The 16,839-nt window shown below is 45.2% G+C and overlaps 1 protein-coding gene across 2 annotated transcripts in view; it reads right to left on the reverse strand.

Moving 5' to 3' along the window:
• Positions 1-1,796: 1,796 nt before the first annotated feature.
• Znf462 (zinc finger protein 462) overlaps positions 1,797-16,839 on the reverse strand; it is a 132,600-nt gene continuing 117,557 nt past the window's right edge. For both annotated transcript variants that reach the window (XM_057790567.1, XM_057790568.1), the window contains exons 11-13: positions 12,207-12,339; positions 5,979-6,102; positions 1,797-4,619 (exon numbers count right to left, since the gene is read on the reverse strand). In XM_057790567.1, the coding sequence (XP_057646550.1) occupies positions 4,412-4,619; positions 5,979-6,102; positions 12,207-12,339 (465 nt within the window). In that variant the 3' untranslated portion in view covers positions 1,797-4,411. The remainder of the gene's footprint in view (positions 4,620-5,978; positions 6,103-12,206; positions 12,340-16,839) is intronic.

Raw genomic sequence — 16,839 nt, forward strand, 5'->3', positions numbered from 1 at the left:
GAGGGTTGGGGGGAACATATCCCACAGCACCATTTGCTTAAGTATAGGAGGGAAGGCTCACTCAATAATAGATTTGCCATATGCCTTCCTAAATCAAGGGCATTCCCTTAGGCGGACAGAAAACACTCACCCTCAAGACCAGTACATAGAGGGCTAGCTGCATCAACGCACAGGCCCCAGCAAACCTTTGGTGGAAGTTCCACCCTCCTTGTTTGTAAGCTGTCGAAAGACCCGAGCCATGTCAGTCTGTCTGTTATCAAGTTGCTGGCACCACAACTACTAAAAATGTATAAGCGCCTGGCTGATGGGAGCAGCACCCTGTGTTTTTGAAGAACACAAGGTTTCCATGTCTCCTGTTGTTTTGCACGGTGGTAGAAGCTCCTGGCTTACATTCTTTCTGGACTCATTGGTAGTCTAGACCAGACATTTTCCAGTCCCTATGTGGATAGTTGGGGCTGTGACCGGGTCAAGTCCATAACGTGCGTGTGCTATTACCTGGAGAGACTAGCTGCTTTTCACAGTGACCCTGGGATATACGTGCCGTGATGAAAGCCTTCTCACATTACCAGACGAAGAAGCTAGGGTTACAAGAGGAAGGCCATGCCACAGAATTCAAACCCCTCTACTATGCTAAGCCAGAGGGGTTAAACTTCGCTTTGTGTCTCCTACCATGGCCAGGGCATCTACAAGTTCCGCCTCCTCTACATAAAACAGAGAGAAAGCATGGGTTAGACATAAACTCAGTTAACGACGCTGTTCGTAACTGTTGTTGGAAAGCACTGGAGAACAGCGTCTCTGCATCGAGGATACCTGCTGAATGAGGAACTTAATGCGAAACCCTACTACATCCTGAGGACTCCGAGACCGTTAGAAGAACGACTCTGCCTGACGGATGCCTGTTTTGTGTTGCCTACCGAGCGAGCCCAGACCCGGGCACCTGGTGTCTATATAGTTTCACAAAATGTATTTTTGTCAACTCTCAGCTACCATTCCTAGGCATCATCCTTGCTTATCTGAGTTCGTTTCCAGCGCACAGTGATCTTCTCATTTCTCAACTCTCCATCGACCAAGGGCCAACAAAGTAATAAGGAAGAGCAAGGCAACCAGGGTGTCTTTGTGACTAATTCCTCCTTTGACTGCTAACAGTGGCTCAAAAACCTTTAAAGGAATGATGATAATTTGTGCCTGATACACAACACAGTAAGGTAACTTGTGTTGTGGCACAGGGTTTGAGGAGGTAGAGGTGACAATCAGGATCCTCCACGGGCTGTGACTATCACGGGCTCCGAGTTCCTGGATGAAGGTCCAGTATTGGCATTTGTTCCTGAAGCTTCACTTTGATCCACAATTTATGTTGGAGGGGGGTGTACATGGTGTGTGTGTGTGTGTGGTGGTGGAGGGGGTAGTAGTTGTGGTGATCCTCTTGCACCAATCTCTCAGACGCTGAGATTTCAGGTGTGAGCTACCACAACCAAGTGATTCTCATTTGTGGTGGAAAACATTCCTTCCATCAGCGTTTCATCCATGCTGCACGTCCTGATGCAGGAATGCTGACATTTAAAACTCCAGCTCACCCCTCACCCCGATCTCCCATTTTCCACATCTGTTTAGATTCAGTACGTAGACTGGAAACGGGTTTTGTCATTCCCTGCCAGCCTGCCTGTCTGTAATCACACCCACAAATGACTTACGACAGATGCACATAGACACATGTGAAAAAAATTCTTTATTAATTTCTCACATTTCATTACAAAATGTATGTTGCAAACAACTTGAATAACCTACTTGTGGTTTTTATTTTTATTTTTTTTTTATTTTTCATTTTTTTGTGTGTTTAAACCCTTGGCTTCAAGGAGTCAGGATCCCTCTTGTCCTTCATCAAGTTTCAGGAAACACTGATTATTGGAGTCAATAGGTTATCATTTTGCTATTTATTTTCTTCTCTTAAGCTCTGAAAAAAAATGTCCTCTGTATAAATTAAACAACAAAAAAATGTTGTAAATTCTATGTCATTACAGTCAACAGAAACAGAATGCATCCAAAAATGTGCGGCCACAAAATATCAGGTATATGTTTGGAAAAGGGAAAAAAATGACATTCTAGCCTTGTTAAAAGGATAATGGTCCCATATTTTTATTAACAGGTTAGCAAAACAAAATCCAATGGATTACAATATTTACATGTTATTTGAAAAATAAAGTAGTGATAAAAGCATGTCACAATTATTTTCTTTTTTTCTTTCATTGTTTTGTTTGTTCGTTTTTGGTAATCATCGCAAACATCCAATCCAGGCATGAAACTGTTTAGTACATTGGAAATGAGGCCAATCAAAAACAAGTAAGGACACAAAAGAATCTTTGTCTAGATATTTCACACTTTCCCCCCTTTTTTGCTTTCCATATGATGGCCCCCCCATCCCTAAAAAAAATTAAATTAACACCCTACAAATAAAAATTTTTAATAGCAAAAAAAAAGCCGAAAAATTAAAACAAAACAAAACAAAAACATGCTTTTCAAGTAAGTACTTACTTCACAAGTTTGACATCTTTCCATGGATTTTATTTGAAGCTATGTGGGACACCGTCATCTCAGTAGTCCCTCATCCCTTCTGGCCCGCCCCCCAACCCATCAACCCTTCCAAGTTAAAAAAACAAAAACAAAAAACAAAAAACCAACAACAAAAACTTAGGAAGAAACCAAAGGACTTACATTCGCCCACACATATTCAACACACATGTATACTTATGCACACACACATACGCACACACACACATACACCTAAAACCTAAGCTTCAAGAAAGCTCTTCTATACTTTTTGGAACGAAACCCCTTGTTCACAATCAGAACATACTATAAATGTAGACTTAGGTTTAGTCTAAGATGCTCTAGCCGAATGACAAAAAAGAAAGAAAGAAAGAAAGAAAGAAAGAAAGAAAGAAAGAAAGAAAAGAGACCAGCTAGATGGAAAGAGAAAAGCCCTTCTTCAGGCTCCCTGTAGGATATGCCATCTCTTGCCCGTGCTCGTGAAAGGATGGCTCCCCCAAGAAACGAGAAAACCTCACAATGCAGAAAGCAAACAAAACAGAGTTCAAATCACACACAGAAGCCAGCCCCAGTCGAAGAGAGATTGTTGGTGTGAGACAGACAACATGTTCGTTTGAGAAGAAGCAAAAGGGTGAGAGGACCTCTTTGTCTGGCCCACGCGCTGCATAGCTGTGCCGGGAGGTTGGTTCTTTAAATTAAAAACAAAAGAAAAAAACAAAACAGCAACAACAACAAGGGACGTTGACCTCTTTGTATTAAAATTATAAAAATTCCTATGCGCGCACACACACACACACACACACACACACACACACACACACAAATCCTCTACCGCTCCATCGACCTCCAGTGAGAACAACCACAGACACACAAAGGACAACTCACATGGAAAAAGAACAACCGAATTTGTGCTGTGTTCGTAACACTCAGACCGAGAGGAAATAAACATGTGGCCAACGAAACCCCACAATCACCTTAAAATTAGTTCACACGAACCCTACCAAATTCTAAATTATAGCTGAACACTAAGAAACGGCTTACCTGGAGTACGGGGTGACAGTTCACACACACCTACCTAGCCATTAAAGTCTGTTTCTCTCTTTTTTTTTTTTTTGTTTGTTTTGTTTTTTACTAAAATAATTAAAAAAATCACAGTATTTTAAGAAATAAAACCCGCGTGGGGATTTTAAGCACAATTTGTGTTCCTTTCTTTAAAAGTCTTTCTCTTTCCCCTCCGTTCACCATCCTGTCCAGCAGCTCTCCCTACAGTTAACCACAAGGGCGACAGGTAGTACAGAGAAACGCGGAGACTTCCCTTGGTTAAGTCTGAGGTACTAGGAAACAGGTGACTCTTGTATGCAGAGCAGTTTTTTTTTTCTGTTCTGTTATTATTATTATTTATTATTTTTTCTCCCAAAGCGGCTGCAGTTAGGTCTTGAAAAAAAGCTTAAGGTATTAAAACTAGAAAAACGCACGGAAAGTTGTGCGCCCACAAAGCTGTTCCCCTGGGAGGAGTCTTCTACTGTCCCCGAGCTTCGGTTTGCCACACACGGTCTGAGAGGGTCACGGAGAGCGCCCGCCGTGCCCTCTGGAAGGTACTTCCCAAACCGCAGCCGACGAAAACATCCGTGGTGAAGATCCGGGAAGAAGGATGTAGGGACGGGACAGGAGCCACATATTCCGATCGTTTAAATAACTTTAATTTACATACTCACTCACACAGCTACCAGTGCTTTGAAAATAGATTGTTCAGTCCTAAGAGCAGCTTTGTCCTCTCTTCTCTGTCCCCTCCCTTCTCAGCCCACGCCGGCCTGCCCACGTTTTCATCATGGTTCAAGTAAGGTTTGATAAGAATTTCACCAAACTCTTATTCGTTTTTGGCCTCTGCATCCTCCAGGAGAGATTTGTCGGCAGCTACTACACAGATGGCTACGGTTTCACTCTTTAGGGAAAAGTCTATCCCGATTGGCTCATCGTCTTCCTTCGCCTCTATGGAGGGCAGCTGCATACTATCGTCTACCATCTCTTTTGTATGGACTTCGTCTCTGCTCACTTGGTTGGTGTCATGCAGTGCCCTGGGAAAACAAAACAAACGGCAGAAACAGACGTCAGCCAAACGCGGTGGCACATGTCTCTAATTCCAACCATTATGTAGTGGAGTGGAGTCGGGGGAGGAGCCGGAGGGGTTCAGGAGCTGTGTACAAGCTCATGGATCATTCCCTGGGCATCATCATCGTTTTGTTTTGAGACAGGGCATTCTCGCTGGCTAGGTCAAATCTAGTAGGCTGGCTAGCTAGTAAGCTCAAGGGATCCTTCTGGCTCTGCCTCCCCAGATCTGGCAAGCCAGACACACACCACCATGCCCTGATTTTGGTTTTGCTCCAGACAGGGTTTCTCTATGTAACAGACCTGGCTGTCTTGGAACTCTCTTTGTAGACCAGGCTGGCCTCAAACTCAAGAGATTCGCCTGCCCCTGCCTCCTGACTAAAGGTGTGCGCCACCACTTTTAACCTGGGTTCTGGGCAGGGAGCTGAAATCCTCAAGCATTTTATTAGCTGAGTGAACCTCCCGGGCCCCTCACAGGTTTTTCCTCAGTAAACTAACAAAACTCATCTGCCCTTACTTCTCTGATCCTAAAAGCAAAGGAATTCGATGTGTATATAACTAAGGTGCCAGGGATTTTCTTTTTGTCATGTAAATCTCTTTCTTTCTAACAATTTGCATCCTGAAAAATATTCAATGTTGTCCTATGCTATGATTATGCCATGTTTTCTTACCACCTTAGCATATTTTGATATCTCCTTCCCTGAGCTATAGCGGGGAAACATCAAGAACTTCCTCACGTTTAAACCCGTTGGCTGAGCGCAGAAGCTTAGGTCCTGGCCAATAATGATCAAGGAGCAACTCTAGTATTAAAGATTAATCAGGTCTATTACTACATCACCCAAACATACAAAAATCTAAAAACCCGTAGTTTTATTCTCAGAAGTCTGAACACCTTACGGGCATCTCACACAAACCACAACTTAATTCTCTTTGTTTGGGGTGGACTAAGGATTCCCTGAAGAAGGAGCAATTTTACCTTCAAAGAGGTGAGCAGTCAGAACCTCACACGAACGTTTTACCTTCTTTACCTGGGAGGCGGGTGGAATGGAGCTATATCTCTGAGGTAAGTCATGGCATGATCAAGGCCATTCATAAAACGAGCAACAAAGAAGCCAGAAACTCAGATCCAGATTCACATTCTCTCAGAGATGGGCAAACCAAGAGATACACTACCCTCAAGTCTGGGGGATTGTGCCACCTGATCTGTGTCAGGGTGGATGTTTTAAAGTGACATGGGCGGGCTGGTCTAGGTACTCTCAGAGAAAGTCTAGCCTCCCTCCCAGCTCTCTGTCACTTGGGACAAAGGTCTTCTTAGGGCCCCGACTTACATGCCGTGTCTCAGCACATGTCGTTCCCACTCAGAGCCCTGAGAGAACGCCCGTCCACAGAATTCACACGGAAATCGCTTCTCCGTGTTCACACCAGTCCCGCGGTCAGAAAATCTCATCAGCTCTGCCAACAGAAAGAAAGGGCCTGCGTGAGAACTGTGTGCTTCCGGAATCAACCTTTGCAGGGAAACGGCTCCTGACTTACCTGGAAGCTACCCCGTGGGCCGTCACCAGACTTGATGCTTGGATAGCTCAAGGAACTGTCTTGAGCTCCAGTCACTTAAGCAATAGCTTCCATCATCAACAAACCTCCTGCCAGAAAAGGCTCCTGGGTCTCCTCTGGGATCCCATGGCATTTGTCTTCTAATTAACCCATCCCTTCTGCATACTCTGGGTGAGGGCTCTGACAGCTTGGCCGCTACTCAGTGTCTCTCTGAATCAGGTTCCTCTTTTCACCAAGAAGAAAACAGACCGCAGGAAGAGCCCAGCATAGTCATACAGTATAGACCATAGGGCTGTTTACTCAATCCCAAGTGAGTCTGAAGCTTTATAATGTGAGTTCAACGTGTTCCCGGGAGCCCTAGACAGTGTGACGTGGGTGGGGGCCTATATAAAAGCGTGTCTAGTACAGAGAGATGGCTTAGGGGATTTGTGTTGCTTGCCACCAGGCCTGATCTGAGTCTGCTCCCTGGAGCCCACATGACTGGAGAAGAAAACCAGCAACTCTGCAAGTATGACCGCCACATATGCCACTCTCTCACACGTGCCATAAATAAACACATGGAATCATTAAAAAAGAAAAGAAAGCATGTCTCCAGTCAATGACGGATCCCGGTTCAGCTGCCCGGTATTTATTCCTCAACCGGTGATATTCACAAATGCAGGGCCAGACAGACATTTCGGGACCAGTCTGGTGTACACATCAAATATCGACGCAGCTGTTTTGTTTACTCCTGTGATACTGGCACAATTGAGGGGTCTGATAAACATGGTCGTTTAGCTAATTGCTTTTAAGCCACACCCCCCGGCAAGCTCAAAGGTGAGGGCTTGCACGGCCTTTGTGCTGTCCTGTGTCCTAAGCCTCCAATGTTTTACGTTGGCCCACGGAGGGCCAAGACCTCACATTGGTAAGCCATTCTGCAAAAAGGATGAAGTTTGGGGGAAATCTGATCATCGTCATCTCTGTAGGCCCCACAGATGAGATGTCACAGGAAGACATCTCCTGGTTGAAATGCTCCATAGCTCAGGAAATCTTCAGGACACTAACTGGGGCTCTGTTCTCACAAAAGGCTATGTGAACAAGGCCAGTTTTCACAAAAGACGAGACATCTCACAAATTAAGAAGATCACCACACAAGCCATTAAAAATAATTGCACAGACTATCTTCCTTGATTCTTTTCACTGGAAATGAGACAGCACCATCTGCTCTGCACATTAATTCCTTAGCAGGGATTATCTTGGGCAAGAAATCAACAGAATGCCTTCCTGACTCCTCCCAGTTGCATAATGAGAGGGGGCGGGGCGGGCAGCGTTCTGCTTGGGTTCTTTCAATTTCTTTATGCGTGGCTGCTCTCTGAAATTCCCTCTGAGCTTCCCGGGCCGGATCTTGCTGTGTGTCTGTGTTGAGCACACTCCCCAGCTCTCTTGTTTGGAAAGGAATTGGGTAGCAAGAAGGCCGTGGAGCCCCCAGTGGAAGGCATCTCTATGAAAGCCCAGATTACCCATGAGGAGAATGTTGCTAGCACTTGCTCTTTTGCCCTCAGGAAACATGAAGCCAGTCATCTATTGTCTCCAAGGGCACATGCTCAGCTTCATCCTCAAAGAAGAAGCCATTCTACCTGTCAGATCTTAAATCACTCCCCCTCAGCTTGAGAGCTGAGCTAATACCCCCTCCTGTCCTCTGCCAGAAGTCAGGATGTCTGGCAAAAACACCCGAGGCTATTGTTGACTGTCTTCTTGGCAAGAATCTACTGAGGTGGTGGAAGATTGATTCTAGATTGTTTCAAAGGGGATGGGACAAAGGAAGCTGTTCTTGCAAGGACGGGTGGCAGGGAAGGGATGGTTTTGGCTTGCAATTCCTAAGGCACTAGGGTCAGTCCCCCATACTAACTTGCTTACCCGAGAAGGACTTTTGCGTCATGTGTTTAGGTCTGGTGGATGCAGACATAACACTTTCCAGTGAGAAGCAGAGGCCTGCTGTTCTCTCTAGTTATATCTGATCTCCTGCTGAGAGCCCAATGGGCAAAGAGAGGCCGAGCTGGACCAGCCTGATTGCTGCCCTGCACATTTCATCATGGACTGTGCTTCCTCACGGCCTAGTCTTGTTTCATCTATTTTGGGAGACATCACTGGGGAAACAGAGGACTCTGGAATGCTGCTGATAGCTTCAGAAATAGTGTGTGCTCAGCCTTAGACACGAGAAAGCCATGATACCCAACAAGGAATCTTTTATCTCCTAAAGAGGGACAGCAGGGTCACAGAGCATCAGGAAGAAAAAGGACCCTCTGTGCCCTCGGTCAGAACCATCCTTTTCCTCCCTCTCCCTGAGGACATTTAAAACAGTGCAGGGATGGTAAGAATTTGTTATGAAGAACATATTTGTGAAAGGGTTTTTTTTTCTTAAAAAAAAAAAAAGAGAAAAAAAAATCATACTTCTGGGTTCACAATCATTTCCTTGAGAAGAAATGGCATGATCCACAGGTGAGGCATTTTGGATCGTGTTGCCTCTCGGGCTGGCCACAGGCAAGCAGCTTGACTAGTGGCACATCTTGACAGCCAGGCTCTGTTATCTTTGTTGGTTGAAGATTCAAAGGCCAAACTGGTTATCACAGTGGAAGGGCGTGGCTGAGAAACCCACATCAGAAAAGAACTACCTACGAAAGACACCTGGCTCAGGTTGGCCAGATGTTCTGCCATGGGCCCTTAGAGTCTAGCCCCAGGGCCCATGCAACCTCAGATTTCATGGCTAGGTTCTCTCTAATAAAGAACATTTTTATCACTTGGGGGATTGGAAATGGAGCCAGAAGACTGTGAGATTCAACCTCGCTGGGTTTATAGTTTAGTTAGCTACTATACTCTAGATAGGTCATAGGTTCATGCCTTGGCATCATGTCATTTAATCAATGTTTTTGGCAGTGGTGGGGTGGGGTGAGAAGGTGGCCTCTCACACAATAGGCAATACTTTTATCAGTCAGTTACATCTCTAACTTTTTCTTATCTTTATAATACCAAATAACCACAGAAGCCCCCCCCCCCAACACAATAATCTAGTGTGATCAAGATAAGAAGTTTGAAATCAGGCAGTGGTGGCACACACCCTTAAGCCCAGCACTCAGGGAGGCAGAGTCAGGTGGAAGGATCTCAAGGCCAGCCTGGTCTAAAGCAGAGTTCCAGGAGAACTAGTGCTACACAGAGAAAACATAAAAAGTGCCACATTTTGTGACTTTAGGATGATATTGCAAAACTAAGGTAATCAAAACAGCCTAAAATCAGATTCATGGACCAACGGAGCAGAACAGAGTCCAGAAGTGAATCCTACATTTACAGCCATTGAGTTTTGAGAAGGTTGCCAATATCACGCAATGGAGGAAAAGATCACCGGGACAATAGGGCATCCTAGGCAGAAGGAAGAAACCAGATCCTGATCTCCCAGCAAGCAAAAAAAAAAATAAATTAAAAAAAATAATAATGATAATAGTAATAATAATAAAAAATCCTCAAAAGAAGTAAGAGATTGAAATGTAATGGAAGCCCTGAAGCTGTAAACACTGCTGGAGGAAACAGGGAATCTCCATACCGGTCTCAAGATAGGTCTGAAGACGATTTTTCATGTTTTTTACATGACCCCCAAAGCACAAGTGAAAAGAGCAAAAAAAAAAAAAAAATAGATGAACAGGAGCTAAATCAAGCTGAAAAGTCTCTGAGTCTTTAAGGAGACACTGGATGAAAAGGCGCCCACAGAGGGGAGGTGACATCTTCAGACCACACATCTGTCACAGAGTCAATATCCCGGACACATGCAGAACCCAAACAACTCAGCCAATACTTGAGTGAAGAATTTCCCCAATTAAGAAATAGACAGAGGTTTTGTACAAGCATTTCTCAGAAGACATGCAAAGGACATCAGCTATAAAGGCATTCCGCATTACGAACAGGAGGGAATGCAAATTCAAGCCTTAGGTACTGCTCCATAGCAGTTAAGAGTGTCTACGACCAAAAGAGGGAACACTAACAAGTGTTGGTGAAGCTAAGAAAAGAACAACACTGTAGACTCATAGCTAATTAGGAACAAGAATTAGGGTAGCCATTATGGACCGTTCTAAGTTCCTCAGCAAGCTCACTACTGGCTTGACACCCAAAGAAAACAAGGCGAGTCTACCAAAGAGAGGCCGGCACTCCGGAAGCACTCACAACAGCAGAGACACAGAATCCACCACCGAGGCCATTTGTGTGTGAAAGGAAACAGAAGAGATGACGCACACACCCACTGGTGTGCCCTTTACACCGTTCTACTTTAAGGCAGGGAATTCTGTCGTCTGAGGCGACACGGACGAGGGCTGCACGTGAAAGGAAATAAACTGTGCACAAAGGCAAACCCTAAATGGTTTCACTCAATGTGAAACCTCGGTCAAACTCAGTGACGTGGGTATTGCCAAAGCCCATGGGTGAGCAGCTGGGGACACATTGGTGAAAACACCAAGTTTCACGTAGATAGGAAGAGTGAGTTCAGGAGATCAATTTTCTATCATGGTGACTGTAATTAACAATGCTGCTGAAGTTTGAAACTGCTCAGTTGATTAAGTTCTTACTTCCCAAGATAAGTATGTGAGAAAAAATTATATGAACTAGCTCCATTTAGCCATTCCACAATATAAGCCTATTTTAAAACACTTAAATATACGATATTTTTTGCTTGTCAACTTAAACCAAAAATCATACCAAAGTTCAAAGTTTGAAGATTTCAAGTTAAAAAAACTATATACTGTCCACCTCAACACTTTTATACACCACTAATATCACTGCCACCATCACTATTATTTGATAGTTGGTGATCTCACCAAAACATGAAGCCAAGTCCTATAGACAGGGGCCATGATCTGACCAGGTAACTGAGGAAAACCCTTCATGCTTCATGAGACTAACGAAACGATGTTCAGTAATGGCCATTAATATGATTTTCCCATCACTGCAATGCTTTTTCCTCATATTTACAGTATCCATGCATGAACTTTTTACTCAATCTGCAGTAACTCAAAGAACCCATCCCAGGCTACCTTACTTCTTTTGAATTTTGAGTATGTCTGTGGCTACGTGCACAGGGGTGCAGGTACACACTGAGGCCAGAAGGAATCTGAGCCCCTAGAGCTGGTTATAGGTGGCTGTGAGTTGCCAAAACTGAGTGCTAGGAACTGAACTTCGGTTCTTTCAAGAGCAGCAAGCACTCTTAGCTGCTGGACCCTCCTCTTTCCAGCCCTCCATCGCCATCCAAACACACACGTAGGCACGCACACCTCAGTCAGCCTGAGCATGCCCAGAGTGTTCCATGTTTAACCAGCAGATAAGGACAACTTTTTAGATCTCCTAAATGAGTTATCCATAACTAATACATTTTGGAATCTTTTTTATCGTAGAATAATGGCAGAATGGCAGGGGTTGGAAAAATAGTTCAAAACTCCCACAAAACCTTTGCTCATATTTTCTGCATGTACAGAGAAGGACGAGAGAGACAGTCTCTCCCTCCTGACAGAGTGGAAACAGAGCCCTAAGGGAGTTAAGAGGAAGGCCTGCAGGGGAAAACGTGTAGAGAGTTCAAGTTCATTGCATCCTCTCACCACGACCCTAGCAGCAATCATTCTAAAGGAGCGTGCAGTTCCAAGTTCACTCCCGCTCCTCGATAGCCCTACAGCGTCATTCAGCCTGCTCTTTGCTTATCTTCATTTTGAAGGTTCCTCCGAACTCGTTTTCCTTGCCAGGAGCCATGTTTTTTCCCTCCAGCAAACATATATCTATAATTAGGAAGAAAAATCTCTGTTTTCCTTGGAGTGTCTATAGCTGGTAATAGTTTGTAAAGACAGGGCCCCTGATGGTGCTGAAGCCAGTCTGTTCTGCTACTTAACCAAGAAGGATCATTCCTTCCGTTCTTCCTACAGCAGCCTCCTGCCTCCCTTCTGTCTCGTTGTGGACGCTCTGGGTGCCATCTGGGACTCAGAGGGCAGGGTGAGACTAACCTCTGTCTTCAGCCTTGCTGCTCATTTCGTCATCCTTGTCCTCATCGTCGCTGCTGGAACTCTCCATCTTCTCCTTCATCTGTTCCAGCTGATCCAAGTTAACCCGTCCAACCAGCTCAAAGTTCCGGCTGACCTGAAAAAGGCCCAAGCAGATGACGGAATAATGAACCAGACCGCATGGGCTCTCTCGGGAGGAGATCATTCCAGCAGAATTTCCCCCTGTGTCTGTGTGTTTGCATCCGAGACCAAACAAACTGGGAGCCTGAGAGGTCCTTCTCTTCACCCTGACTCTCAGTGACAGAACTGTCCCCGACTCCCCATTCCACAGAGAACATCACTGAACCTTCTTATCAAACTTGTGAGACATGAGTACCGAAAACAAAGCCCAAAGCATCACAAAGCCTATAGTATACTGAGTCAATGCTGAGTTAAAAAAATACGAGTATCTTTAGCTCCCCAAACTTTTAATAGCTCTGCATACAAAGATGCTCTTCGAGGTATCCTGACTACCAGCAATGAGAATCAGAACTTTCTTCCATGCTCCTGTCAACCACACTTCTAGGCTGTTCTAGCCAGAACCACAAGACTTCTGACTTTTAACTTTATAGGCTCTTAGCCTCTACTGGAGACCACACTATTGCTACTAGTTTAGCTATGTGTTTGAAACTGACCACAGCCTATTTATGAGACTAGCATTACCTAAAAAACAAAACAAAACAAACAAAAACTCACAGCTAACTAACCTTAAGAGCTCATTCATTCAGTGTGTGTTAACTATGGGGCTGATGAGCCCGTTCAGTGGGAAAAGGATTTACTGCTCAAGGGTCAGGACCTGAGTTCTGGTCTCCAGCACCACATAAAAGCCCGGAAGAGAAGTTCAGGAATAGACCCATCTCAAAACAAAGCGGAGAACATGTACACACACAGTGGGTGATTTTTGTTTACCTAAAATGTAGTTAGGATAATGGGGGAACCTGAGCTTTCTTCAAAGTATCGCTCAAAGGAAGCAATAATCCAAACTAGAAAATCTATAGAGCTCTGGTTACCAGGTCAACGGGAGCACAAAATTTGCCGTCTCTGTTCCTCTCATCTGAACTTTGGCAGCTGTACGTACTGAGCTGTTAGGGATGACAGGCGAGGCCACTAAAACAAGCCAGAGATTACGGCTCTGGATGAGGTGGGTGCTCCGATCCCCTGTGGAAGGCCAGGGAGGGGAATGCCAAGACAAACATGACTTGGTTCCTGCCTCAGAAGCTCACAGTACGGCTGTCGAATGACGGCAGACATCAATAATTAGGTAGGCCGCTTCCACAGCTGCCGTGGTAGACGGCGCAATGAGGGCACAGGAGAGGAAAGAGGGCTCACAAGACAGTTCGAAATATTCTCTGGGGCCGGGCTGGGACAAAGATTTGCTGAGCATCACCAATTCCATATGCCTGGCAGATGGGCTCGTCATCGTTTGCTATGGCAAATGTGAGAGAACTCGACAGAGGGCCGGGGCCAAGGCGGTGCTGAGAGGAGACTTAACACCACCCTGGCAACTCTGGATAGAAGACTGGAACATCTGAGGGGAGGCAGAAGGCTCCCTCAATCACGGTGGTTTGCTGGTCTACCTAGGAAAACGGCATCCATGAAATCAGTGGATTTTGCTCTTTCCTTGCCAGGCCTGGGGTTCCTCTTTGCAGCCCCTGGTTCTCACGAAGCTCATGGTACCAGAAGGAGATCTGTTATTAAACCAAATGCTCTTTTGTCCCTCTTTCTTTTCAGGGATTTCTGACGAACGATGCTTGTGTGTTTTCCCTCCCTAGGAAACGGTTCACCGTTTTGGATTCTGCACAATTTTGAAACAGTATGTGGCATTTCCACGGTAGACGTTCATCCCGGGACAACCCAGGATTTATCTGTCCTGAAGATGTCTGTAATCTTTGCAAGGCAATTAAGACTTAAAACTATTTTTTTTGCTATGTAATGAGAAGATTTCTAAAATTAAAAAAAAAATCTTTATAGTGCTGGGTTATTCTAACATTTAAAACCCCCAAACTAGTCATCTAAATGCTAATCTGAACACAGAAGAAAGAAGCCTTTCTCCCGCCCTGCTTAGCCCCACCATCTCTGTTGTCTGGATCACCATTGCAAAATTGGTTAGGCAGCATCCATTCTTCCCTCTTCCTGTATCTATTCCCCGGTGTGGTCACAGCCATCGTTAAGGAAATGTTAGGAGACTGGAGAGACAACTAAGTCAGTAAGAGCTTCCTGTACAAGAGTGAGAAATAAAGTTTGGATCCCCGGGACCCACATAAAAGGTTGGACAGGGTGGTGCGCCGCCCTTCAGTCCTAGCTCTGGGGAGCTGGAGACAGAAAGGTTTGCTGGGACTTTGGGTGGGTAAGCCCCAGAATTGTTGAGAGTTCCTGTGGAGAGTGACTGAGGAAGACACTCAGTGGCCTCTGGGTTCCATACACGTGTATACAAAAGCCCCCCCTCAACACGTCACAGGCTTGTAAAATATCAATCTTCACCCTGAGGACAAAATCCATTGGGGGGCACGACTGTGGTTTACACACCTTCTCCAAGCAACCCTTGTTCCCATCATCTCAACTCACTGAGCTTCCCAGCACATTCCTATTCCTAAGCCTTCACTCCTGAATCTGCGGCATCTCTCACACACAATGACACAGCCGCACAAGTTTATCTTCCCATGAGACACCCAACCAGGATGCTCCTATTCCCGACAATTTATTCTCACCACCAGAGCAGCCAGAGTACCCTTCCCTCTCTAGAAAAAGTAACAGCAGATCACATGGGACCATGGCCCGTTGCTGGCGTCTGTAACGCCTGGTGGTCGCTGACACCGTGGTGCTGAAAATGACTTATGCACAGGCAGAGATATGACTCGTGTAAGCTTTGTAGATCACAGAGCCTCTCCCACAATGATTAAATTGCTCAGAAGCCGCCAGGAGCGCCAGGTGAAGATGCACACAGCTGAACGCGCATCAACACCTATTTAGGGAAAGCGAGCTAGGGAATCCGCACTGCTTTGTTGGTCAGAAATATGCTCTTGAGCTTTCCAACTCTTTAAAAACTTCCAACACCTTTCTTGGATGATGGGCCATGCCAACTCAAGTAGTGTGTTGGTGTTAGCCCACGGACCACCCTCTGCTAACCCCTGACTTAGGCACAGTTGCAAGCAGCTCGTTGGCTGTCTTTGAAAATCAGATGGGGATACAGGAAGGGAATCAGTGTGAAAAACAAAACAGTATCTGTATGATTGCCCACAGGATGCAGATTAAAAATGCCGTGAAAGGAGCTGGAGAGATGGCTCAGCGGTTAAGAGCACTGGCTGTTCTTCCATAGGACCCAGGTTCAACTCCCAGCAACCACATGATGGCTCACAAGCATCATGGACTCCAATCTTGGGCGATGCAACACCCTCTTCTGACTTCTGTGGGCACCAGGCATGCACACATATGCAGCCAAAACACTGGTTTACATAAAAATAAATAAGATAATAATTTGAAAAGCATGTTGCATTCTCAGGTGGCAGTGCCCCTGCAAAGAGTTATGGTGAAACCTTAAAGACAGGACACATGCAACGTTCATCCGGTTGTCCTGAATGGCAGGATTCCTTTCCTTTTTCTGGTTGAATAATATTCCATCATGCACACCACCATTTTCTTCATTTATTACACACCAGCAGATGCTTTGGTGGTTTCCATGTAAACAATACGATGACAGAAGGAGCACATGGTCTCAGGGGAGAGGGGATACCAGATCGTCTTTTCCTTACATATTCAGAAGAGGGACAGTTGGTCCAATGTACTCCACTCATGACTCCCACTAAGCTGTATCTCCAGTCCTTTTACTGTTTTCTACTTTTTATACGTGAGACAGTGTCTCACTATCATGGTAGGCTGTCCAGCCTGACCTTGAACTTACTCCAAAGCTAAGGCAGGCCTTGACCTTCCAGGCATCTTATTTCAGCATCTGGAATGACTGGGTTCACAGGTCTGAGTCACCAGGTCTAGCTCAGTTTTTTTATCTTCTCGAGGAACCTCCTGCCCTTCTCCACAAAGGCTGTATGAATTTCCATTCTTACCAGCAGTGCGCAAGGGGGCTCTTCCTCCAAGGGTTCCACAGCATCACATGGTGAACCTCAATAATACATTGTTTTAGTTGCCAACTATGCCTCAACTAAGTTGGAAGAAAAGGAAAGGAAGACATCCCAGGCAAGTAAAGCAGCTAGGTGGTCTGAAAGTTCTTCAGAGGCCGCTGTGAGCTGGGCTGGTGTGCTATCTCATTATGGTTGCTTCTATCAAGAACAGAGCATGCTGGATCCTCAGTCTTGGTTTAACCTTGTGTGTCCTATCTGCTTAGGGGTAGCAAACACGTCTTACTTTGCTGTGTATGGCCAGTGCAGACTGTTAGGTCAGGTGTGCACTTCACATGCTAGGAGCGTTATTTAACTTTATCGGGTGACATGAAAACCCATGAGACTACAATGCATAAAGAATTCATAACGTTCGCATCCCATGGATTTGATTGCTGGTGTGAAAATAAAACTAGACATTTTCTACAAGATTAAAAAGTACTTAGTAAATATCTGTTATAGACTATAAATGTATGCAGTAGTTTTGA

The sequence above is a fragment of the Chionomys nivalis genome, chromosome 16, assembly GCF_950005125.1.
Source record: "Chionomys nivalis chromosome 16, mChiNiv1.1, whole genome shotgun sequence".
Taxonomy (NCBI): domain Eukaryota; kingdom Metazoa; phylum Chordata; class Mammalia; order Rodentia; family Cricetidae; genus Chionomys; species Chionomys nivalis.